The sequence below is a fragment of the Carcharodon carcharias genome, chromosome 1 (genome assembly GCF_017639515.1).
Source record: "Carcharodon carcharias isolate sCarCar2 chromosome 1, sCarCar2.pri, whole genome shotgun sequence".
NCBI lineage: Eukaryota > Metazoa > Chordata > Chondrichthyes > Lamniformes > Lamnidae > Carcharodon > Carcharodon carcharias.
The window spans coordinates 101514953-101542124 of record NC_054467.1 but is presented as its reverse complement, the minus strand read 5'-3'; the positions used below and the strand labels follow the sequence as shown (position 1 = coordinate 101542124).

The window sequence follows — 27172 nt, the reverse complement described above, 5'->3', positions numbered from 1 at the left end:
AGCTCTTCAGTCTTTTAGCGAGGATGTGGATTTTTACCCCCTTGCTGCCACCATGATCTGCTGTGTTGTCACTACCTGTGAGGTACACTGCTTGGACACCACGAAGCAGCCTTGTTGAAGTTACAAAGAAGTCTTTGTTGGCATTACGGAACTACATATATATTTACAGTAGAGGTGTAAAGGTATGGAGAGGATCCCATACATGGGTCCTTACATGTTGCTACCTATCTCTAGACTGGCCTTAGCTCTAGGTCGTGGGCCTCCTTTACATCAGCGTGTGGGTGGCACTGTACTCAGTCCCATGTTGGCCCTTTTGGTACCAGATTCTTCTTCTACAAGTACAACATTTCCCATTTGCCTGTGGTAACTCTAAGTGAGATTTGTGCCTATGTGAAACTTTATTGAGACAGCATAAACCCTAGAGCACAAAGGACTCATTGGTCTCAGAGATTAAATGCCAGTTTGTTTACCACGACAAAATTTGCAGTTAATTATGTTCCTTGGGGGATCCAACAAGAAGTACAGTAGAACATGACCCATTCCATCAAATAAGACTGTATACAAATGTTGTGCCTGACAGATTTTGTGCCCTGGTCTCCCAGCTGAAAGTGCAGTGATGTGCCTTTGTATGAACTGTAAAACATGCCTTTCCTTTTCATGTATTTTACAACTTGCCCTTCTCTGTCTGTAATGCCAAATAAGAATACATTATGCTGACTATAAGCTTTTTCTACAGAACTCAAGGAACCAGTAGGGCAGATCATTTTCACAGATAAAGGTGTTCTAGCAGTAGAACAAAACAAAGTGCTGATTCCTCCCAGTTGGAACAAAACATTTGCCTGGGGATATGCAGACCTCAGTTGCAGAGTTGCAAATTACGAATCTGACAAGGTATGTAACTGGAACTTTATTAACTACAGCACTCTTTCCCACTTAACACCGTTCTCCAGGATATGGGAAAAATAGTTGTATTGGACAAAACCTATATGAAATGGGTTATTCTCTTCCAAGTGTTTTTGGCTTTGTTATCATTTCAATCTAGGTGAATTCTTTAAACATTCTTAATTTTTTTTTGAGCATATTTCTGAATTTTAAAATTTACAGAAAATAAACTTGTGATCATAATGCCACAAATGTCTAAACATAAAATTAAACTGCTGCACACGATAATGAGTGTAGCCTCAAAGCTCAAACTCTTTGGATCTTGGACGAAGTGATTTTCCTGATGTGCATGTGTAATTAAAATTGATTTTTTCTTCTCTAGATATCTATACAGAGGGGAGTGATTCTCCTTCTTTCTTGCTATACTCCACTTAAACCTACTCAGCACTTTAATTTCGAAAGCTTAGCCTAAGCCCAAAAAAAGCGCTGTTTCCAAAATGAAGTTATGGAAAAGTTTGTGGTATTGAGTGTTTCACATATTGCATTTGAGCACAGGCACTGGCTGTATAAGCAGCACCATACAATGTCACTGCTATTATTTATGGGCAACGTAAAAGAAATATTGCAATGGAAATTATCAGCATTGGGTATGCGTTTTTGAGAGCCACCAGTGAGCAATTTTCAAGCATGGTGAAATTATACAATGAGGCTGATAGTACATAAAAGACTGGTGCTGGAAATTCGGGTAAAGGATCACCCCACCTCAGTGAGTGCAAAGATGTGTGAAAGCCTGTGTAAAAGCTTTGTGCTTGACTCGTTAGGCCCCTGACCTTGATGCAAATTGAGGCACTAAAGGGAAGATCAACATTATTATTGGCTATCTCTCGCTAGAGAGGATGATTATCTTTCATGAGTCCAAAGTTGGCTGATGAGGCCGATTCTAGATCTGCAGACTTTATAGCACATAGGGGGTTTGTTGTCACAAGGTACATCTAGTTGTTCAAGTCATGGCATGTTCTTTTTGCTGCTTTTGCTTTACCTCTTCATTTGTCGTCTCAAAATGCTGGGATCCTTCCCACAGACACTGCCACCATATGGTTCAGTCCAAGGTCATGGTCTCCCAGGAATTAATGTCGATGTTGAATTTCTACATGTTGGCTTTCAGCACATCCTTGAAGTGCTTATTCTGTCCTCCTCTGGTGCATCTGCCCTGACTGAGCTGGGAGAAGATAACCTGCTTTGGGAGCCTGGTACCTGACATGCGAATTATATGAGCAACCCAATGAAGCTAATGGCAGATGATCATAGCATCGATGCTTGTGGTGCCTGCTTGTGAGAGAACATTGATATTGGTGCATCTGTCCTTCCAATTAAAGTGTAAAATTTTCTGCAGGCAGCATTGGGTATATGGTCCCAGTGCTTTGAGGTGCCTCCTATATGCTGTCCACGTTTCAGCCCCGCACGATAAGGAAGGGATCACGAAGGCTTGGTAGACCATGAGCTTAGTTTCAGTTTTGATGTCACGATCTTCAAACACTCACTTCCTCAGATGGTGAAAGGCTATACCAGCAGATTTCAGGCAATACTGGATTTCTTTGTCAATGTCAGCCTTCAGTGAAAGATAACTTGCGAGGTACTGGAAGTGTTCCACATTTTCTAGGCACTCGTCATGAGTTCTATTCAGTGGGGCTGGGGTGTGTGCATTTGGAGCTTGCTGTTGGAGGACTTTGGTTTTCTGAATGTTGAGTGTAAGTCCCATCCTCACTCTGGAGATCCATTTCAGACACAGCCCTTACTGCCGCATCATCAGCGTATTGGGGCTCAATGACTGAGGTCCGTGTGGTCTTGGTTTTTGATTGGAGTCGTCTGAGATTAAATAGTTTACTGTCCATTCGATAAATAAACAGCATTCCAGCAGGGAGCTTGTCTCTATCAGGCGGAGCATGGCAGTAAGGATGATCGAGAAAAAGAGTTGGAACAATGCCACAACCTTGTTTTACTCCTGCCTTAACCTCAAAAGAGGCCATAATGGATCCATATTGAGGATCAGCGCTTGCATATCATCAAGAAGCAGGCAAAGGATGGTAATAAATTTTGGACATCCATACTCAGCAGAACCTTCCAGAGTGCCTCACGATCTACAGAGTCTCGAAGGCCTTTGTCAAGTTAAAGAACGCTGTGTAAAGAGATTGATGTTGTTTGCGACATTTTTCTTGTGTTCGGTGAGCTGTAAAAATCATGTCGTTCGTACCTCTTGATGGCCTAAACTCGCATTGAGATTTGGGGAATAGCTCTTCAGCAAGTGCAATAAGTCAATTCGTAAGGGTCCTTGAAATGACCTTTCCTGCAATGGAAACAGGGAGATGGCTTGGTAATTTCTGCAGTTGGATTTGTCTCATTTCTTGAAGATTGTCGCAATCATGGTGTCCATAAGATCATTTGGGACTACCTCTTCATTCCAGATCTGTAGGATAAGGACATGGCACTGCAACGTTAGTTCCCCTCTTCTATGCTTAAAGATTTCAGTGGGGATTCCATCACCTCCTGCTACTTTGTTGTTGTTCATTTGTGTGGTGGCTTCCAACTCCTTCCCTACCAGTTGTTCCATTCCAGATTGGAGACTCTTTCAACTCTAGCATTGAAGTCTCCATCTTGTTACTGCCGTCTCCATGCCAGATCATGACTAGGAGCTTCCAGACAACACAGCCCTGCTCCCGTCACCGTTTGCTGGTCAATGATGTGCTTGGAAAGAAAGATGTCTGTGTATGACATCTTTTAGCATGGAGAACCCGTTGCACACCAACTTCTGCATGTGTCTTGTCAGTATGAAACCTTGATCCAATGGCAAGGAAGCCAAGATGATTGGTGGTTTTGTTAGGCTGCAGCCTTTGTCCACCAGAACAGCCGTTAAGATATTCTCCTGCCTGTTCTGAGGTTGAGGACTTGTTGGCCAGAGATCCATCCGCTGAGTATTTCTAGGGTTCCTAAACAGGCCTTCATGGTAACCGAAGTAACTAGGGCATAAGGAGGCCCACTGTCTTCACCCTGTTGTAGATCAACATTATAACTTAAGAGGAATAACTTTGCAGATTTTGTTCCCTCCACCCAATAAATGAATTGCCTGACACACAATAGGCAACCGGCAGGTCTTCATTGACTAAAGTGTCACAAAATTATGCAAGAGGGCTAATCTTGCTTATCAAGTAACTTCATCTCATTTGTGTTTTGGTAGCATGCTACACATTGAGCCCTACTACCACATGATCATTAGCTTCATTTAATTGTGTTTCAAATGCATTGTTTTGAAATTGTTTTCCAAGCAATGGTCTGATGTGGCACTGTAGAGTGTTGAACCCTTGTCAGAAAACCTACGTTTAAATGCTTCAATTTGAAATGTATAGTTTAAAAACCTTGTTTGTTACAAGCTTACTTTGATCCTCTCCCTCTCCTATTTTTCTGCTTTGTGGATGATTGCATTAATACCATTTCCTGCTCTCACTCATGGAAAATTTCATCAGATTTGTTTCCAATTTCCACTTATTTCCTCTCCTTCTCATGGTCCACTTCTGACTTTTCTTTTCCCTTCCTCAACTTCGTTATTTTCATTTCTAGGAATAGGCTGCCAAACAATATCAACTATAACCCCACTGACTCCCACAGCTACATTTATTACAGCAGCTCTTATCACTAGCACGTCTCCTCCCCACCCCTTCACGTTCACCAGCACCCCTCTCGCCCACCGCGCGCGCACACACACACACATCCCACCCCCCACCCCCCCAACCTGGTCCCAGGTCCCATGGTCAAAAATGTCTCTTATCTTGTTTCATAAGAGTTGGTCATCCTGCAACTTCTAAGCCAGTACTACCGATGTGTGAGTAACAGGGCCCGTCACCTTGCCAGTTCCATTTCCTCACTGCCTTCACCTCATCTTCCTCACCATGATAGAGTTCCCTTTGCTTCATCTTTCACCCACCACCATCCACGTTCAAGGGATCTTCTGCCATTTCTACCACCTCCAATGTGATGCCACCACCAAAAACATCTTGCCCTCCGATGCCTTTGTTTTTCCAAAGGGACCGTTTCTTCCACGACACGTTAGTCCACTCTTAAATCAGCCTAATTATCCCTCCCCATCCCATGGCACCTTTCTGTGCAAGGGCAGGAGAATGCAACATCTGCCCTTTTATCTCCACCCCACCGTCCAGGCCTCCCCTCCTCGGTGAAACAGCGATTTATATGTAACACTTTTAGTTTGGCTTAATGTGCTTGCCGCATATGGTGTGGCCTCATTGAGTGATCACTTTGTGAAACACCTCCATTCAGGTTGCAGGCATGGCTCATGTCCTTCCAGTTACTTGTCATTTTAATTCTCTGTCTCACTCCCACACTGACCTCTCTGTCCTAGGCCTTTTAGACTATTCCAATAAAGTTCAACATCAGCTTGAGGAACAGCATCTCATCTTTTGATTACACACTTTACAACTTTCTGTGCTCAACACCTAACTTCAACAATTTCAGATTAAAAGTTCTTCGCCCATTTTTTTTTGGATAGCTTTTGATAATTATTTTTCTTTTATCATTTGCAGCTTTTCTAGACACATTTCTTTGTTTCTTTGTTTGCCCCGTTAGCATCCCCTTTTTCTTGGACCAACATCTCCTTCCTCATTTAGTCACACCTGCCTTCCACCCTTTTGCAGATCTTCCTTTTTGTTCTTGCCTTACCTCCCCACTTTCCTTTCTCCTGTATTTGCGTAAGACCTGTTAAATCTCATTGCTGACAAAGGTCAACAACCTGAAATCTCAACTCTGTTTCTGTCTCTACTAATGGTGCCTGACCTGCTGAGTATTTCTGTTTTTCAAATTTCCAGCATTCGCAGGTTGTTGGTTAACAATATGGTTATTTTTCTCTGTGCTATTCACTGCAGTGAGCTGCTTCACTTTAGTTTTAAGATACAGCAAAAATAACGAGAGATACTAACTATTATTGGTTTATTATTATTAACCACTATTGGTTAAAATGATGTAAAGCAAAACATATTAAATGTGTTCCCTAAAGGACAAAAGTGCATTTATTATAGCATCTTTCATGACCTCAGGATATCCTAAATCATTTTTCAGCCAATGAAGCACTTTTGAAGTATAGTCAATGTTGTAATGCAGGGAAATATTGCAACCAATTTGCATACAGCAAGATCCAACAAATAGCAATAAGGCAAGTGATTTGTTTTAGTGATGTTTAGTTTTGTAAGGGGTAAAGTATTAGCATGGATAAAAGATTGGTTAGCTAACAGGAGGCAGATGGTAGGGATAAATGGGTCTTTTTCAGATTGGCAATGGAGTGCCACAGGGATCAGCGCTTGGTCCTCAACTATTTACAATTTATATCAATGACTTGGATGAAGGGTCCAAATGTATGGTAGCTAAATTTGCTGATGACACCAAGATAGGTAGAAAAGTATGTTGTCAAGAGGAGGTAGAGAGTCCGCAAAGGGCTGTAGACAGGTTAAGTGAGTGGGCAGAAATTTGGCAGATGGAATATAATGTGGGTAAATGCGAACTACTTCACTTCAGCAAGAGGAATAGAAAAGCAGTATATTATTTAAATGGGGAAAAATTGCAGAACTCTCTAGGACAGAGAGATGTAGGTGAGCTAGAAAATGAATCACAAAGTTTGTATGCAGGTACAAGTGATTAGGAAGGCAAATGGAATATTGGTATTTATTGCAAGAGGAATGGATTATAAAAGTAGGGAAGTTTTGCTACAGCTTTACAGGGCCTTGGTGAGATCACATCTGGATTACTGTGTACAGTTTGGGTCTCCTTATTTGCAAAAAGATGTAACTGCTTTAGAAGTAGTTCAGAAAAAGTTCACTCAATTCATTCCTGGAATGAAGGTCTTATCCCATTAAGAAAGGTTGAATAGGTTTGGCCTATACCCATTGGAGTTTAGAAGAATAAGAGGCGATCTTATTGAAATATATATTATCCTGAGGGGACTTGATAGGGTGACTACCCGGAGGATATTTCCTTTTGTCAGGGAGACTAAAACAAGGGGATGTAGCTTAAGCATAAGAGGTCTCCCTTTTAAGACAGAGATGAGAATTTTTTCTTTGAGGGCTGTTTGGAACTCTCTTCCCGGGAAAGTAGTGGAGGCTGGGTGTTTAAGTTTATTCAAGGCTGAGTTAGATGGATTTTTGTTAGACAAGGGAGTCAAGAGTTATGTGGGGCAGACAGGAAAGTGGAGCTGAAATCACAGCCAGATCAGCCATGATCAAAATTATGGCGGTGCAGGCTCAAAGGGCCTAAGTTCTATGTTCCTATGTTTTAGTGATGTTGAATGAGGGATAAAGTCTGGCTAGGACACTGGAAGAACTTGTCTGCTCTTTAAAAAGTGCCTTGGGATATTCTGGAGGGCACGAAGCCCTCAGTTTGATGTCTCATCCACAAGACCACACCTACACTGTGCAGCACCCCCTCAGTACTGCACTGAAATAGCAGCCTAGGTTATGTGCTTAAGCTCTGAATTGGGGCTTGAAGTCAAAACCTTCTTACTCTGAGATGAAAGTGCTGTTACTGCACCAAAGATGGCTGCTGTTCTGTGTGTAATGATACTGCCCAGATTGAGAGTTTTTTTAATACTTGGAATCAAAATGTTTTAATTTGAGATTTGCATTAGTATTTAAAATATGGAGTGGTATGCTTTTACCTACTGTCATATAATTCCTATTTTCTTTGTAGGCTTTGATAGTATATGAATGCCTGAGTGAATGGGGACAGATTTTCTGCACAATTTGTCCAAACCCTAAGTTGGTTGTAACTGGAGGAACAAGTACTACGATCTGTGTTTGGGAGATGGGTGCCTCCAAGGAAAAAGCTAAAGCTCTGACCCTTAAACAGGTGACTCAGTTAATAAAGTATTGTGTGTTTTGGTCTTGTGAAAGTCAGTAAGTCAATACCATAGACTGTGTCTATGATGTGTTAAAGTGGTATATTACTTGGTGAGAATTCCCTTCCAGTACATTCTGCACATGGCAGTTGGGTTGGTTTTTAAAGTCTCTTCAGATACATCATGGGGTAATGATGGTTTCTGTTGGTTCGTCAATCAATGTCTCATCAATGTTAGCAATTGCCCACTGGGAACTGAAGGGAAAACAATGAGCCTCAAAGAGATGTAGACCAGGATCTTCTGGCCTCTGGATGGCCAGAGACCGGATGTACCCCAGAAGATGCGCTACTGGACCCCTCGAAAGTCCCAATGCAAGGACTCTGCAGGAATTGCCCATGAATTTCAACTTCTGCTGGGCAATTCCCCTGCATCCGAAACCCTACGAGAAAATCTCCATCTCTGAGTTAAAGTCAGAGTCTTCGAGGAGTTCTGACTCACTTACCTGGTTAGTTAACCAGGAAATGTTAGAAAGAGAAGAATGTTTAACTCCTGGGTAACTATGCAACTCCCCATTGATACTCCCCCAACTCCTGACTCCACCACCTCCCACACCCAATTCTCCGACTCCCCACCCACTTCCCCCCTGCCCCCCGCCTCACCACCCTACCCAGCTGACACCCTGCCATGTCACCCATCCTGCCACCTGCCATCATGCAGATGTGATTGAGTACCTATTTCAAAGTTATATAATCAAAAGTTGTTTTGTATTTCCCTTATAAATCCCTGTGTTTAATGGAAATTACCTGTACAAGTTGTCAGTGCAACCTCTAACGCCACTGGTGAGAGTCTCATTACATTGCAACAAGTTTACATAGGCAGTTTCCATTAAACATATGAACATAGGAATTTGTAATGAGAAAAGTTGATGAGAAGGGTGTGCAGTTATAAGATTTTTAACAGAACAAGTTCACGTTACAAATGTGGCCATAAGAATTTATAATTGCCACAGTTGGCACAAAAATGTGACAAGCATAACAATAGAAAACAATTCATGCACAGCAAGGGCACCAGAAGTGTATGATTTTTAATATATATTATAAATGGTTTATTTCTATGGCTTTCCGACCAGCTGCATTACTTGTGAGACAAATGGAGTTGTATATATGAAATTGGCAGCATTTCAAATATCTTGTGCCAGGTTATTTAACTCCATAAATTTTTTTTGTAATATACACTGGTTTTACTAGCCACTGGAAATTGTGAAGAATTGTCCTGGCTTTGTACATTCTCTAATTTTCTGTTCCTCCTGATGGGAATATGTCCTCCATATAGAACTACAGAGCATGGGTTCTCAACCAGTTCATGTCCCCTAGAAGGTTTCAAGGTTTCAAATAATACACAGAAATTTTCATTTCATCCGTGTCTCAATCTGCCACCCTCTTGATCAATAATCTATGCCTAACTCGCATTTCTGGATTAAGTGTGCCGTATTTAGTTGTTTGGTTTAATTCAATGTTTTAGACTAGTGGAGTAAAGCCAACAAGCGCAGTGATTGCAGGCGGAAGTGAGTTAGGAGTACTTCTTGTACTTTAAACATGGTGAACAAGGTAATCATGTGGAGAGAGAAATACACCAGGGTTGGCCCAACAAGGATTACATTGAGGTTTCACCACCAACATCAATGAGAAACCAGATTTCCTCCAGTAAGTAAGGAGCAGCAGTCAGTGAATAATAAATAACCAGCAGTAACAACGGAGTCAGGAGAGCTTCCTCTTTACTCACTCCAGTGGGTCTATTAATGTTGGAGTTTAAGGCTTGGCTCAGGTCGTACCTAGTGTTTGCCTTGGACTTGATGGTAATGGAAAAATAAAATTGCATTTAATTTCCAGTCTTCGATTAATGGGGTTGAGTGAACACAATTGGGTTTAAAATCATCTGTGTAATAGATTTAGCAACCCTGTAAATATTAAAGATAGCTTTACTCTTTCAAAAATATATCTCTAAACATTGCAATCATTCTGAAATTCTTTAACATTCAGGAAAGAACTTGTTGAATGCCTCAACATTGATGCTTTATCTTGGTTATTCCCAAATTGCCTGCTACTTTAAGTTAATCTGGCCCTAATCACCAAACTGAGTATAATTTTATACAGAATTGTGGGTTTCGGGGTCTGTGGAATTTTTACAGCATGGGAGAGGAGGCCTCAGAAGCAGATGTTCAGAACCTGTCTGTAGAACTCTCACCCTATGTCACTGCATCACAGACAATGACCTTAGCTACCTTATTTGTGAGCTTTTCAAAAATTTCAGCTACATTTAATCAGATAACAGTTCTGATGAAAGGTTGATGAGTTGAAACATTGCTGTTTCTCTCTACAAATGCAGCCTAACCTGCTGAGTGTTTCCAGCATTTTCAAATTTCCAGAATCCGTAGTATTTTGCTTTTGTTATGAATCTTTACAATTCAGTTGTAATAAGTTATATAATACCAATGATGTCCAATTTTGCTCTATTTTAGGCACTCCATGGGCACACGGATGCAGTCACTTGTTTGACTGCTTCATCAGCCTATCACATAATTGTTAGTGGGTCACGAGATCGGACATGTATCATTTGGGATTTGAATAAGCTAACTTTTGTCACACAGCTTCGAGGCCACAGGGCACCAGTGTCTGCTTTGTGCATTAATGAATTAACGGTAAGTACTGGATTACATCCCAACCTTCTTTGGTAGTAAGCAACTTCAAGTTTAATGTAAAATTGCCATCTTTATGCAATGTTTTCTGATTTTATAATAAAATGAACACCTTAAATATTAATAATGGCTAAGGCAAAGAAGATCAATAAACTCACACCAAAACAACATGCCTGAGATTTTTTTTGTAATTCCTATTCAAAGCAGTGATCTTGTGCCGGCACAACTGGAATCCACTCATATTTCAAAATTTAGAGATTTGTCTCCATGAATGAAAGATATTCATAATACTAATCTCAGTGAAGAAATTTTCTAAAGTATTTTGTCTGAAATGTTTTAAATTCATTCTCGGGATATGGCATTATTGGTATTGCCGACATTTATTGACCATCCCTAATTAACCTTGAGAAGGTAATGTAATAAATGATGAGTATTTACTGTTACTTTAAAGCATTTGACTCTTCCTATTTTTCTATTTTCTAGTTAAAATGTAATATGTCTCTTCACTTTTACTAAAGTCTTTTTGTACATAATTTTCAATAGGGAGATATTGTCTCTTGTGCTGGCACGTACATTCATATCTGGAACATCAATGGAAACCCAGTGGTGAATGTAAATACATTTACAGGACGCAGTCAGCAGATTTTGTGCTGCTGTGTGTCTGAGATGAATGAGTGGGACACACAGAATGTTATAGTCACAGGACATTCGGATGGTGTGGTCAGGGTAAGTACTCTATCCTGCTGTGCTCCAGAACAGAAAAAATGTTGATAATCATTAGATCTGCCTTACAAGAGTATCTAAGAGAGAGGACACATGGAAACTTACCTAGCTTTAAAATTCTGCTCTAAATTTAAAATGTGTTCTGCAGTGTTTATTATTTTAGTCCCTATCTGAAATTGAAAAGGCTAATGGAATGCTGACCTTAAATGTAGAGGATTTGAATACAAAGGGGTAGAGCGCATACTACATTTATCCAAAACTCTAGTTAGACTACACCTGGAGTACTGTGTTTAGCTCTGGGCACCACACCTTAGGCAGAATATATTGGCCTTGGAAGGAGTGCAGCGTAAACTTACCAGAATGTTACCTGGACTCCAAAGATAAACTTACAACAATAACTTATAGCACCTTTAACACAGTAAAAGTCAGAAGGTGCTTCACAGGAATATTATAATGTAAAATTAGACAATTAGCAAAATCATGAGGAGAGAGTAAAGGGGAACGTGCAAATCCTTGACCTGGTGCAGAGAAGATTCTCAGGCCTATCTTTGGGTGGGGATGGTCAAAGGATGGAGCTACAGGATAAAGCTAGATAATCTGGAGCTCTCCAGGCTTGAAAATAGCTGACCGAGAAGGGACCTTTTTAAAAAAAAAAGGGGCATCAAATGAGCAGGGTAAACCCAGAAAACTATTTCAAGGCATACAAGGTGACATAAATTAAAATTGATAAAAGAACAATTTAGGACAGATGCAATAGGAATTTCTTCAAGCAAAGATTGATCAGTGGCTGTAATGATATTCTGGGTAGTCATTTGGCAAATATAATAAACCTTATTAATCTTCAAACAATTCTCAGGTTTTCATCTCCACTATCCAGGTAAGTGACATAATGGGAGAACTGAACTGAGATGGGATAGATGACCTTCCTCATTTATGTTAATCTTGTGCTAGAAGACATGATATTTACTCACTTGTTTAGTGGTATCAACCATGGCTTAGTGGATAGCTCTCTTGACATTGAGTCACAGAAGCTTCTGGGTTCAAGTCCCATTCCAGCGACTTAAACACAGAAATCTAGTCTGACACTTCAGTGCAACACTGAGGAAGTGCTACATTGCTGGAGGTGCTGTCTTTCAGATAAGAGGTTTAGCTGAGGCCCTGTCTGCTCCCTCAGGTGATCGCAAAAGATCCTATGGCACTACTTCGAAGAAGAGTGGATTAGTTTACACCAGTGTCTAAGCCAATATTTATCCTTCAACCACCATTACTGAAACAGATGTTCTGGTTATTATCAAATTGCTGTTTGTGGGAGTTAGTTATGTACAAATTAGCAACTGTTTCCTATATCAGTGAATATACTTCACAAATACTTATAGTTGTAAAGTGTTCTGGGACATGCTGAGGTCTTGAAAGGAACTATATGAATGCAAGTTTTATTTTATAGGGTCAGTGTGCGGATGGCTATTCCCTTTTTGAGATGGTAAAGCCTATACTCTTTCAAACTGGTGCCACATTCTCTTTATAATAGCCTTTAAAGTTAAGAAAAGGTGTTTGATGTGAAATCATGTGTGATGACACTGATGTCATGACCAAGGTCAACTTTTGGTGCCATCCTCCAAATTGGATGAATTATAACAAGTCTGTTGAGGATTGCTTCTTCGATCTTACTGAAGGTTTCTTTCCCTATATTCTTTGTCAAGCGTTCAGAGCTCCTTGCAAATATTTTTTTCAGGGTTTTTCTTAAAGCAGTTTCCTAAAGTGTGCGTTTCCTTGCCCCTGCACTACATTCAAGACTCAGAAAATGTCATTTGGATTCTCCAAAGGTGCTTTTCACTGCTGTCTCTGCATTGTGTGCTTTTATTTTCTCAGCTACGCTCCATACCTCGCACCAGGTTGCATTCCCTGTTGGACTCCATTTCATTTCGTTTTCTTTCTTTACAACTGCTCCTTTTATTTCTCTCTCTTCCCCCACACATTGTATTCCAGCTATCTCCAACCTTCTAATCGATTCCTGACTTTAGATGTGTGAGTTCTTATCTTGCCAGCTTTTGATGTTCAAAGAGTCATGTACGGTTGCTACCATGCAGAGTCATTGGGCGGAATTTTCCATGCCCATTGGTGTCGGGCATCATAAGCAGACAATATGGCGGGAAGGCCAGAAATTGGTTTCACCGCGTTGTGAAGCCAATTTTGGATCATCCGCTCCACCCGTCAATGGTGGAGTGACTTTCCCGCCGCCAGATGTCAGGAACTTCATTTCCATACATCTGCATATCATTATAAGCCCTGTTCATTGGAATCACGCCTCCCAACGTCAAATTTACCGCCCGTGCCGGCAGGAAAACATGCCAGTGTAGAACATGTCTTGACAAGTATGACGTGCAGAGGCTGGGACTTACCATCAGGTCCTTGCTCACGTCACAGACATCCAAGGAGCAAAAGATGCTGAAGCCCAACAGCAGCTGGATCCTGGAGGAACATGTGCATCACATGCTGGGTGCATTTATATGGACATGGTTCTGCTGTGAAGCAACTCACGGAAGGCCACTGTTGAGGATCTTCTTCAGGACATCAGTGATTTGGCTATAGATGATCATTGATGGGGTGGAGAGGAAGGTCGAGGTGTGAGTGGTAGAGGAAGCGGTACTGGGAGGATTGGGAGAGGAAGGTCTACCGGTGGGGTGTGAGGTTGAGTGAGGGGGACCGATGGTGTCAGGGCAGCGGGTGGTGGCGGGTGAGGTTGATGGTGGGGAGGAGACAATGGTGTTGGGGTGATGTTGGGAAGGAGGAATGATGGGTGGAGGGAGTACGGGGAGAGAAGGGTGTAAAGGGGAATATGCAGCAACTGTGGAGGTAGATGTAAGGAGGGGGGGAGGAAAGTATAAGGGAAGGAGCTCGGAGGGGAGGAAGGAGTCCAAAGGGAGGTAAGGTTAAGAGGAGCCTGCGGGGAGGGTAATGAAGTTAGTTAGGGTTGTGGGCAGGGAGAAGGAGTTCAGGTGCTGGAGGGGTGTCTGTGGAGTTGATGACTGTCTCCTGGGGAGCAGAATGAGGGTGCATATGTTAGAAGGGAATGGTGAGAATCAGAGAGGGCAGAGTGAGCCAATAGGATGAGGGTGAGACAGTAGCGGTAGAAGCGACAGTGAGGGTGGTTGGTGGGTCTCGGAGGCAGACACAGACCCTGGGGGTGGGAAGGAGGAGATCGGGGACTTCAATGTGGATGGGGATGGGATTCTTAAGAAGGTAGGGAACATGCATGTTCACCTGGACATCCTGGAAATAAAAGGGGTCTGACTGATGGTTGAAAGCAGGGAGGTGGAAGATGATCCTGGGGGGGAGGTGATCAACAGTGATGGGAGAAAGGACATGGGTTACTGGGGGAAGGGAAAAGATGGGGGGGATCTAAAGCCATATTTCAGCAGTACCAATTTGCAAAATCAAGAGTGAGTTGAATCTTGTGTTGGGTGGGGACAGCTGCTGCATGAGAGTGTGATCAGTGGGTGGGTGGAGACACAGGTCAGCTCAAATGAACAACTGAAAGGGAACCCCAGCAGGCAGCATTGAACATTGAGATGAGTGTGATGGAGGAAAGTTCCTCATGCGCTGGAGAGTGCTTGCACGAGGCTCCAAAAGGCCCAGACGTGCACACACTTCTCCCTCCAAAATCACTCGTGGGCTGGCTGCGGACAGCTGAACTACTAGTGGGGTTGGTGGGGAGGTGGTGGTTGCAGGGGGCGCACTCATGAAGCCTAAAAATGAAACTGAAAGACACCATTGCACATTATTCAGTGAAAGTGAATATATTTTCAGATTTTAAAGTGACAAAATGTATTCACCCATGCAGCCACTTGTGATCAGAAATTCTTAACTTTTCTAGGCCTATCACTCCTAGGTGCTGCCTTGACATCCACAGCAGCGGTGAAGACAGCCTGTGCAATGGTTGGCCCTGTTGGCTCTGATGATATCAGCGTGCGTCCTCTGCAGAGCTGAGGCCTTGGGGGCCCTGGCTTTCCTTGGCTGCCCTCCTGTGGGCCAGCTGCTCCCTCTGCGGTGACAGAGGATAAGATTGAGGGGGTCACAGGCAAAGGAGACTTGGAAAGAGAGAGCTGCCTTTGAGATTCCTCAGTGGACAATCCAGGGGTGTACAGCTGCCGTTCCTCCTCCCTTCAGGTGCCCGAGGGCCCCAGCCTGACTCCATGAGGGAAAGGAGCACATGGTGGGACATTGAGGTACCCAGTTTCCCCCTCGCATTGCTACTGCAGGAACTCACCCATGGCTACCACGATGGTGTGCAGATCTGTGCACATCTCTGCGTTCTGCTGGACCAGCGTCTCCAAGGCATCCGCCATCCTCCCCTTGGAAACCTCACACGTGCACATTTGGGCACCACTTCATCAGAAAGCAGGTGGAAGCACTCCTCCGACTCGCATGCCACTCTACTGAGGGCTTCCAACCGCTCTGCATGGCATTCCCATCTTCTGCTGACTCCCCATGATGAGTTGGAAGGCCAAATCCATAGGCTCGTCATCTGACCTGGACCTCAGAGATGCCTCTTCCCCAGCAGTCCTCTGAGTCCCACCGTGTGTCTCTGCGCTATTGGAGTGTGTGGGTAAGTGCTGTGATGGGTCTTCCAGGCTGCTTATTTCCAGCTCTTCATGGAGGAGGTGTCCTCTTGGCTGGAGGTAAAGACCTGAATGGAGCTGAGGGCGTCGGTCCTTTAGCAGAGCTCCTTGTGAACCAAAGTGGAGACAAATAGTGCATGGCACAAGAGTCAAAAGCAGGAGAGAGAACACTCTCAATTGCATTGGTGCAGGATCTTCACATGGCTGTTCTTCACGGACTTTACTGTCACCATAGGCATGGTCCACATCCTCATAGTCGGCGTGATGGCATGCTCCTCAAAGTGAATGAGGGGCCTAATGTGGGCCACTCCAACCCCCATTGTGGGACCTCTTCCTGCTGCTGTGAGCCGGATTCTCTGCATGAAAACAGATGAGAAAGTGCAAGCCGGACACATGGCACTGCTTGGAATGTTTGTGTGGCAAATGGAGATATGAACGGGATGAGGATGTGAACTGGAGAGGATATGAGCCTGATGGAGATGTGAGGGTTTGTGTGAGAATTAGTGGTGTTGTCCCTTGAGGTGTGAGGTCCCTGTGGGTTTGTGAGCGTGTGAGTTTGAAAGTGATGGGAGGAGTGACTTCCCCTGGTGGAACAGAGGAGATCATTCATCCTCTTCCTGCACTGGGTGGCCGTCCTGTTTTGCAGGGTGTTGGTGCTGACCATCATTGCCGCTGCCTTCCATGCTGGATTGGTGAATTTGCTTGCTGGCCTTCTCCCAGAGCGGGGGTAGAGGACATTGCGACAGGTCCCCAAGGGTCCAAAAAGCATTCCAGGGATGTGTCACTGAATTGGGGGAGGGGGGTGCTGCAGTTTTCTTGCCTTGTGAGACCATGTCTTCTGTGCAGCAGTCCTACACTGAAAGCACTGAGGTGTGCACATGGCTGCACTTTAAATATGGTGCCCCAGCATGAGGAAGCAGCGAGGTGACAGCATGACAGGCAAATCAGAGGCCATCCACCAGTGAAGTGGCCATTTCCTGGGAATGCATGATTAATGAGGCGGGATTGGGACAATACAATGCGAAAACCTGCCATTGCTGCTAGTGGGCAAAATATTCTTTTTCCCACCCACTACTGCACTTAGTGCAAACCTGGGATGATTCTGCCCATTGTTAAAATGTAAGAACCAGAATGACATGCCGACTCTTCATTTTTCTCTTGTCTCATAGTCACAATTCCGCTCCGAATGACAGTAAGTTATGTAGAATTCCAGCAGTCTCAAAACAGGAAGAGACTGTTTGGCCCAAAGTGCCTATACCAATGCCACCACAACATCTGTACTATCCACTGTAATCTCATGTACCTCCTCTTTCTCCATTTCCCTTTCCTTTTCAAGCAATTATCGTCACTGGACATTTGCCATAATACTTTCCATATTGTAATAACTCTTGCCTGAAAAAATTCATCCAACCTTTCACTGTACCCTTTTGCTACTAATCCTATATTTTATGTCCCCTTATGACTGATGTACTGACCAGGCCAATATTTATCCTTCAAACCATTCCACTTTTTTTGGAAGGTGTCCTTAACTTTCTCTGCAAAGCTTTGAATACTTCTATTAAATCTCCCTGTAATCACATTTGATCTAATTAACGCAGCCTTCGTTTTTAAAGTCTCTTATCATAATTAGATTGTCTCATCTCTGACATCATCTAGCATCTTATCCAGAGCTCCAATATTTTTCCCGTAATGGTGTGCCCAAAACTGCAACTGTGCTCTAATCAATGCCTTGCGCAAATTCTTTGTCATCTCTTTACTTTTGTATTTAATGCCCCAAGCATCAGGCCTCAGCCTGGAATTTCCACTGAATTCGCACACACAGAGACATGTTACCTGGGCTTAAACCAATTACGTGGCTTAAAAGATGGCAGAATTTTAGATGTGACTACAATATGCCTAGGTCTCAATCTTTTAGATTATCCATCTGACCCTTTGCCTGAATGAATCCACGCCCACAAAACTCACCACACCCCAACTCTCAAAAAGTGATATTCTCCATCTGTGCTTGTTTGGAGGATTGCTGCCATATTTTCGGTGGCAACGAAAGAAAATCATTCTTTTGATGTGTAATGACAATTTAAATTTTTTTTTAATTTATTCTTTTTGAGACATATTATGTTTCTTTGAATGTAATTTTATGGCACAAGCGCAAGTCGTTATAAAAATTGCAAAGCTTTCCCAGTTGCACATGCTTAAGTATGCTGTGTTTGATGTGCATGAATGATGGTTAAATTAGAGGAAGCTTAAATTTTCACTTGAAAAATATATGGCGTGGGTTAAGTATTTTCTGATGAGAGTAGGAGAATACTTGAACATTACTTGATATCGTCAAAGTTGGCATAATATGGGCTGTATTGTCAGGTGTAAAATGGGACTTATACCCAAAGAGGAAACTCCAGGCCCTGCAATTCTATTGAAGGGATTAAGACGTTTTCCCCCCCAATAATTTGCTTTTAAAGATCTGTCTGCGTGTTCTACAAATTCTGTGTTCCTCCACTCCATGGTCAATATTACTATACAAGTTACATTTCCCTTTTCCGTCACCTTTTCCTAACTATAATATTTCACATTTACCTAATAAATTGCTTATGCTATATATCTGCTCACTCCACTAACCTGTATGAGTCTTGCCATCTCCTGGATTCTTATTCACAGTTTGCCATGTTCACTAATTTGGTATCATAAGGAAATTTGACATTCCCTCTGTGTCAAAATTATTTACATAAATATAGAAACAAGAGATGTCCCAACACACATTCCTGAGATGTGCCATGAGCTACATCTTCTTGCAGTGTATGCAATCTAAAAGATTCATCACAGCAAATAACCAAGGTCACTTTGATAGTGTTTCCCTTTTCTCTGCAAATCTGTTCAAGGATTTCAATAAAAAAATCAATGATAAATAGCTATTTGATCCATTGAACTTCCTCCATCTAGGATCCTAATTCTCTCTCAGTAATATTAAGCTGCATTTGAACACATTTTTATTTCTACTCCTACCTGCAGATCATTCAAAATGAGATTTTCTATGTCCGAGGCAATGATTTAAATTGTTTGCTATGAGGATTGCAGGTGGCCTATATTTTCAGTACATAGAATATCATTAGAAATTCATTATAAATATTTGCTCAAGATTTATTTCCTTATATATTTTAGATTTTTAACTCGGTGGGGGGGGGGTGTGAAAAATAAGGCTTTTTAATGAACTGTTTACTGCTATTTTATTTTCTTATAGGCCTTTGTTAATCTACATATTCTTATTTCCTCAGTTTTGGAGAATGGAGTTTCTGCAGGTTCCAGAAACCCCAGCTCCAGAAGAGACTATCAAACTTCCAGAAAACATGCATGAACCTTCTGCAGATGCACAAATAGGTGAGAGCACCATGTGGCACAAAGCTATAGGGATGATTCGCTTCTTTGACATTTTACTCGATAAGGAATGGAATAAAACCTGTGACATTGTTGGGAATCCTGACTGCATTTTTCATTGGCTTACTTTAGATTTTTTGCATTGAGACAGAAATTAAAGATTAGCTACTAAAGAATGATGCATGTATTCTTCCTGATTTATTCAACATCCACAGGCAATCAGGGTTTACCACTATCCACAGGAGGGGTAGAAAATTTACCATCATGCTACTGTTCTGGTCAAGTGACCTTTCCCAATATTCACACTTGGTTCTAATACTCCTATCATCAGGAGCAACCTTAGCTGTCATACGTATGCACAAGTAAAGTACTTTGAGATTCAAAAAGGATAGCAGCACAGACATAGGCGGGAGATATGGTAAATGTCATTGACATGAACTTCCAGAAAGCTGTGCAAGAAATCTGTTAAACTGGGGCCTTTGTTTACTGTATGTTCTCTAGACAAGTCAAAATTACTTGCTTTTTAATACCTGAAGCAATACCACTAGAAGAAAGCAGAGCAATTACCTGTCATAAAGCGGGAAAAAATTGGGTAATTGTTGACCAGTTAGCCTTATATTAGTTGTAGAAAAGTTACTTAAGACACCATAATAGGCGATCAGAGATGGTGAATTTGGTTTTGCGATGGGTAGGCAATGTTTGCTAAAAAAGTTCCTTTTCCGAAAGAATGGAAGATGTAGGTTGGAGTTATGGTAGATGTCATTGGCACAAACTTCCAGGAAGCTGTGCAAGCAATGTGTTAAATTGGGGCCTATGAAATAGAGTGATGATAAACAGATGACTGAAAGGCAGGCAGTAAAGAATGCTGAAAAAGAATAGTTTCCAAACTTGCATGTGGTCGCAAAGTGGGCCCCATTTATGTTAAATTTATGTCACATTTTATTGCAACATTAAACCAGATTGATCTGGTCTTAAGTCCAGATTCTAGATATCCTTAATAAAGACTCAGGCAAAATACTCTGAAGCTGGCTTTTTAGCAGCAGAACAGGAGCAATTGAGGTGATGCCTTAGGAGAGAAAGCCATGAAGACATTTTGGAATGGAATGGGGATCTGGTGGCCAGATGAGTCTTCAAAAAAGAAGAGGGGCAGCAACTGGTATCCAAGGTGAAATCAGTGGGCTCTTAAGTTCAAACAAGGAAAGCCTCAGTTTCTGTTTCTATCGACAGAAGAGTTTTATTGAAGCAGTGATATTAATGACAATACATAAGAGGAGAGAACAGTGTTAGCCATGGTCAGGTTTGAACAACTCTTAAGCACTTAACTTGAGAGGATAAAACTCAAAAGCTGATTTTGGATGTAAAGTTTTTGAAAACCTGAGCAATAGGTTGTGTTATTAAAGTTTAATTAGGCAGTGACTTGTTAACCTAAACTTTGCATTTAAACTTAGACTTAGAGTAGTGTGTGTCAGCATCCATTTCCTATGCAATTCCAGAGGCACCACTAATATTCTGATAGTGCTGTCCACTCAGCCCTATTAGCAACTCTGTAATGATTAATTCTTATCTTTTTGAGTGGAAGATATTGCTAATTTTAATGGATATAAGATCCCATATGTTCTGCTAACTACTCTCTCTTGTCCTGCCAGCTTCAAAGATCTATGCCCATGAACCCCAACATCCTCAGTCCCTGCACACTCTTTAGAACTGTGCTATTTCACCTATATTGCCTCTCTTTATTCCTCCTGCCAAAGTTTTGTCTAAGGTGACAATGTGTTGTTGATGTGTAAATCTGTCTCATTTGTTGATTGAATTGGAAACTGAAAATGTGTGCACTTAAATGGAACACATTTTAAACCATTGTATAGTTAACCACAGTGGGCTCAAAAATCCTTAGCTGTTTCAGTGTGCTTCCACTGTCCTGCTAAAAACCAGTTGTGACAAACTTTCCTGGATCACCTTGTGGAGGCAGACACAAAAACTTCCTACAACAAGGAGATTCCACAACCTCAGCCCTCAAAGGGGTTCAGCATATGGTTGACCTAGGTAACAGGTGCAAGCTAACTCATAAAGGGCTGAGAGAACCACCTCATATCCAGGCCATGACCTTGTTCTGGACCCCCTGATGATGTTTCTGGCCCCACCGTTATGCCAGATGTCTGGCTTGATTTTATGGTGGCTGCCCCAGAATGCTTATCATTTGCAGGCAATTGAGAGAGTTTCTGCCTGACCCTGGAACATTTGCCAGGGTCTGCGGTGGAGGGTCCTAGTGAGTTGTCCCATCATAAATTCGCCAGCCTGTGAATTCTCAGGGCTGATGTAGTTAATACTGAATTAATAGCAAAAAATATTGGATTTCTAATGAAATGTTAATATAATTAGTATATTTGTTTGTATGCTTGATTGTAAGAACTCTGAGGAAGAACTTACACTTTTTTTGTTCAGGATGCAAGATGAATCAAAATTTCTACACCTTATAATGCATTTTTATAAATTGATTGGGAACGTTGTTCCAGGCTTTCTGGGCTTGAACATTGTTTTGGTCATCTTCAAACTTGAATGGTTTAAAAATTTGTATGAAGGAATGAACTGTCTTTATATATGAGTAATTCTTCAGAAAAACCTCAACTTCCTATTTGGTAACTGTTGTAAGCTTGGTCTGGCAACACATCTCCATTCAATTACATAATACACAGTTGTACCATGGCATTTTTATAATTATGACAGATTGATGGTTGCGATCAAAGCTGTGCACCTCAGCAAATGTTGAACAGCAAAGTTCAAAATGAATGAAAAATAGAATTATATACATTGTAAGGGGAAAGAAATGCTGGGATTCCACCGTCAACTGAAATGATAACTCTAGCTTCCCTCTTCTGGCTATTGATAAAATCAAAGCCCCTTGTTGGTTAAAACGGTTCCAAATTTATTTGATAAGTGCGCTAGCCATGGAAGTAATATTAAAAACAAATTGCAGCCATTGTCAAATTAGATATACTGCTTACAAATCTCATAGAGCATTATGGATTCTGATTTTCTTCCTGTTGCTGTAATTGTGCAAAATGAGGTATTGAATATTTAATTTATATTTGTAATTTAGATGGGGATGCCCAAGATGAGGAAAGCAGTGATTCGGAGCTGGAGGATCAGAGCAGCATCCAGGATCCAAAATCCAAGCAAGCTTTATCCGGCTGTGCAACTAATAAAGCAAAGGGCATGTCAGGGCGAGCAGCATGGTGTGTAGATGGAGATGAATCAAAACGCTGGGCAGATCAACTCAGCCTGGATGAGAAGGATGGGTTTGTTTTTGTTAATTATTCAGAAGGCGAGCCTAAGCTGCAGTCACAAACTCAACAGCACCCTCAAGTTCAAAGTCATATGCAACATCAACATCACCAACTCCATCAACAGTCAATGCAGAATGAAATAAAACGCCATAACCAACTAAGACAAGGTAACTGCTTTTACAATGTACTCCATTTAGTAGATTATTTCCGTAAGTAGCTGTTGGTCTTAATTTTTGTTTCATTTTATGACCTGTTCTGCTAAGGATAGGGTTTCTTTTATTCAATCAAGTATTAGTATAAATGATCTTTAACATATCCAAAATTAATCAGTAAACTTGTGTTTCTACATTTAAAGTAGTTAGTTTTTGATACATTTTCTTCCTATTTCCCTCAGCAAATGCCTGTCAAGGCTACAAGACAGCTGCAAAATTTGTCTTCAAGTTTTCCTTTAGTTATGGCTATGGGTGAATAAATACCAATGTTAACTTTTTCTTTCTGTTTGAGTCATTTACCCAACATGAAAGACTGTATAACAAATGTATTTGTTATTTTATTTCATATATTAATATAGCAAGCCAAAAACATGGTTTGCTTAAAGAGTGCAAATACAGTATATGGTGCTAATATTTAAATGCAATTTAAAATAAAAGGCAATTTAATTGTAAAGTCAAATTTTAAAATAAATAACGATTACTTTTGTAGTTTCAAATGCTTGTCTTCACAGCTTCCACTGTTAACGATTAATAATGTGCTGACATTTGCTGCTCTGAGACTATTGATATATAATTTTGAAACTGAAAACTTGCCACTATTCTGTCAAGTGAACATTGATGATGTGTATTTCATCAGAAGTTGGAACTGTATAGATCATCAATTGGAGCCACACAGATTTCTAGGAGTTGCCAACTGCATTTACTCTGAGACAAAGTAGTTCTTTAAATAGACAGATGGTGCCCATGTTCAACTTGAATAAACAGATGGCATTGTTTTCCAAAAGATGCTTCATTGTTCCATCAAATGATTATCTGGTAGCTAAAATATTGCACTTTGCTGCAGCTCGTTATAGGAAAAAGCCCATCCTTATGAATGGATTCTCAACACTAGCCCTCAGATCAATATTCTAAGCCTTTTGAAATGCAGAGCTGCTTAAATCTTTTTATTTCTTTATAGAATTGCTGTCATAAGAACACAAAGCATGAGGCAAGAAAGAGCCATTCAGCACATAAAGATAGCTTCTTCCAATGGGAATTTCAGCTGTTAACTAAATCTAGGCTAGGGTGAATCATGTAATTGATACACTAAATTTTATCCTGGAGATTTTGCTTGTTTTACCAAGTTAATCTGTCTTCAACTGAGACTTTTGTGACCTTTCAGCATGGACTAAGTATCTTATGCCCTGTTTTGTGAAAGATGTTCACTTATGACTTGCTGTATGATACAGTATTTCAGTTGATTTCTATCGCTTGTAATTTTAAGCTTCTATGATAGAAAACATATTGGCAACAAATGTTTAATGAGCTGCAGATTCATCTTTAGTTTTTAAATTGCGGAAATTCTTGATAATTAGGTGGGTTATACCCTTTACACCCCATTTTATTATGACCAGTTCTGCACAACATGAATTGGCTAAATGGTTGGGTGAATGGTTACAACCAGCTTTGACCAAGTTTTCCACATACACTGTGAAGGACTCCTTCACGTTTGCGAAGGCCATACAGGACTTGCATATCAATAGCAATGCTGTGTCCATGTGCTTATTTGACATTGCTAGCCTGTTCACCAATGTTCAACTTAAGGGAGCCATAGACATTTGCGCTGCGGTACTATATCATGGCGATCTAGGCCCACTACCATAGCATGAATCAGTATTCATTGAATTTGTGAATTCGGCAACTCACGCAGTTGAGTCCGGTTTTAATCACAGCATGTATGCCCAAATTGATGTTGTAGTCATGGGATCACCTCTAGTCCCAGCTCTCACAAGGATCTTTGTTAGGTTCCATGAGAAACGTGTCTTTGATGGAATGACACATAACTTCCTACCCCTCGCACATTTACGATATGTTATATTGCTATATTTAAATCCGCAGCCTGCATGTAACAATTTCCTTACATGCTTAATGGACTCCATCCTGCACTCATATTCACCTTTGAAATGGAACAGTCAAATGAAGTCCCCTTCCTTGACCTACTAGTTAAAAAATTTGCCCGGGGTTTCTTTACCACAGTCTATCGCAAGCCCACCTTCACTAGCCAATATACACATTGAGATTCTTACAGTTCCACACACTATAAGATTGGTCTTATCGGCAAACTTGTAAATAGAGCCTGAACCATTTGCTCACCATACAATTTTGATGCTGAAATAGGGCACATCAATGGCATCCTGCAGGATTATGGCTACCCTGATCAGATCATTTCACGCAAACTCATGCACGGGCATAAGGCCGTCATTTCCTGCCCTGAAAAGTGCCCAGTCTACCTCAGATTACTCTGGAAGGGCAAGGTATCTCAAGAATTTGAGCAACAGGTAAAGCTAGCTAGTTTCACACTGCTACTATGCAGTTATAACACGAGTGGTTTTTGCCACTAATCAGATGCTGCCATCAAGCCAAAAAGACGTTCTGCTTATCACACAAATGAGTAATATATTATATGAATTTCATTGCCAGTGTGATGCTAGGTATGTAAGCCGTACATCCCAAAGACTGGCGGATCATATCAAACAGCGTGTCCTAGCCACTGTTCGCAATGGGCAGGGTACAGACCATACCCAACCGGCCCATGCTTCCAAAACTCAAAACAGTGTCCAACATCAGATGTGATGTTGTGATTGGACAATATTTGCTAAATAATCCTCAGTGTGCTAAGAATTAGGCTGACAATCAATTTAATACTGTTTAATACTGTTGGTCGGGCACACAGTGAAGCATTTGCAGGTACTGGAAGCTACATATATTAATACACAGGGCCCTGTTCTTTGCAGACATAAAGAACGTGTACATGCTTTGCACCTGTTTCAACTAAACAAAATAAGTAACAGCCATTCGCTGACTCATTCCTCAGGGCAATGCTTTGACCAATCAGGGTCAAGCTGCCTGGTTCAAATTTAAAACAATGCTTGGCAATTAACTGTCAGTCATCATCACTGGTACATTCTCCATGGCAACACCTCTTGCCAACCAATCAGCACTCTCTTTGCATGCATTATAAATTGTTGTTTTCCCCTTTTATTGTATTCTTGCGAAGTGTCCTGATGAGTGCAAGACAAAAAGCTTGGACATGTCTTTTTTTTTATTCAGCAATACTCAATTAGGTGATTCTTTGGCAAAGCCCTAAGAATGTCTGTAACTTCTTTCTGAATCCATAATGCAGCAAGTTTCTGTCCTCAAACTCTGTAGAGAAGTTTGTAGCAAGGCTTGACGTTTGACAAGAGGAAAGTTGTTTATGTATGCTCCAAACTGCATTGCCAGAAATCAGAAAGGGCAGCATGATGGAGATGTTACTAGGCTTTTAATCCAGAGGCCAGAATCATTCTTCACAAATTCAAATCCCACCATGACAGCTGCTAGAATTTAAATTCAATTAATTAATAAATATGGAATCATAAAGCTGGTCTCATGAACAGCATCATGAAACTACCGATTGTCATAAACACCCATTTTGTTCACTAACGTCCTTTGGGGAAAGATTTTACCAGTCTGGCCTACCTGTGACTCCAGACCCACAACAAAGTTGTTGACTCGTAACTGCTCTCTGAAATGGCCTAGCAAGCCACTCAGTTGTATCAAATTGTTGCAGAAAAGTTAAAAGGGAATAAAACCAGAAGGGACACCTGACATCAACCTCGGCACCAGAAACAACAGTTGACGCTGCAAAGCCCTCCTCACTAACACCTGGGGACTTCTACCAAAGTTGCAAAAGGTGACCTACAGACTAGTCGAGCAACAGCGTAACATAGTCATACTCATCAAATTTTACCTTACAGCCAACATAGAGGTCTACAGCACAGAAAAAGGCCCTTCGGCCCATCGAGTCTGCACCGGTAAAACAATACCTAACTATGCTAATCCTATTTTCCAGCAATAGGCCCATAGCTTTGTACGCCATGGCATTGCAAGTGCACATCCAAATACTTCTTAAATGTTATGAGGGTTTCTGCCTCTACCACCCTTTCAGCCAGTGAGTTCCAGACTCCCACCACTCTCTGGCTGAAAAGATTCTTCCTCACATCCCCTCTAAACCTCCTGCCCCTTACCTTAAATCTATGCCCCCTGGTTATTGATCCCTCCACCAAGGGGAAAAGTCCCTTCCTGTCTACCCTATCCATGCCCCTCATAATTTTATACACCTCAATCATGTTCCCCCTCAATCTCCTCTGCTCCAGGGAAAATAACCCCAGTCTATCCAATCTCTCCTCATAATTAAAAATCTCCAGCCCAAGCAACATCCTGGTAAATCTCCTCTGCACTCTCTCCAGTGTGATCACATCCTTCCTATAATACGGATTCCAGAACTGCTCGCAACACTCGAGCTGTGGCCCAACCAGCATTTTATACAATTCCAGCATAACCTCCCAGCTCTTGTCTTTATTAGCCGAGGCATAGAATATAAGTATCCCATATGCCTTCTTAACCACCTTATCTACCTGTCTCGCTACCTTAAGGGACCAGTGGACATGCACACCAAGGTCCCTCTGCACCTTGGTACT

General features: G+C 41.5%; 1 protein-coding gene across 3 annotated transcripts in view; it reads left to right on the top strand.

The window, feature by feature from the left end:
* The window catches only part of wdfy3 (WD repeat and FYVE domain containing 3), a 407868-nt gene that overhangs the window by 365157 nt on the left and 15539 nt on the right, over positions 1 to 27172 (top strand). For all 3 annotated transcript variants that reach the window (XM_041187506.1, XM_041187499.1, XM_041187492.1), the window contains 6 exons: positions 737 to 891; positions 7624 to 7782; positions 10290 to 10469; positions 11010 to 11192; positions 19078 to 19180; positions 22275 to 22628. In XM_041187506.1, the coding sequence (XP_041043440.1) occupies positions 737 to 891; positions 7624 to 7782; positions 10290 to 10469; positions 11010 to 11192; positions 19078 to 19180; positions 22275 to 22628 (1134 nt within the window). The remainder of the gene's footprint in view (positions 1 to 736; positions 892 to 7623; positions 7783 to 10289; positions 10470 to 11009; positions 11193 to 19077; positions 19181 to 22274; positions 22629 to 27172) is intronic.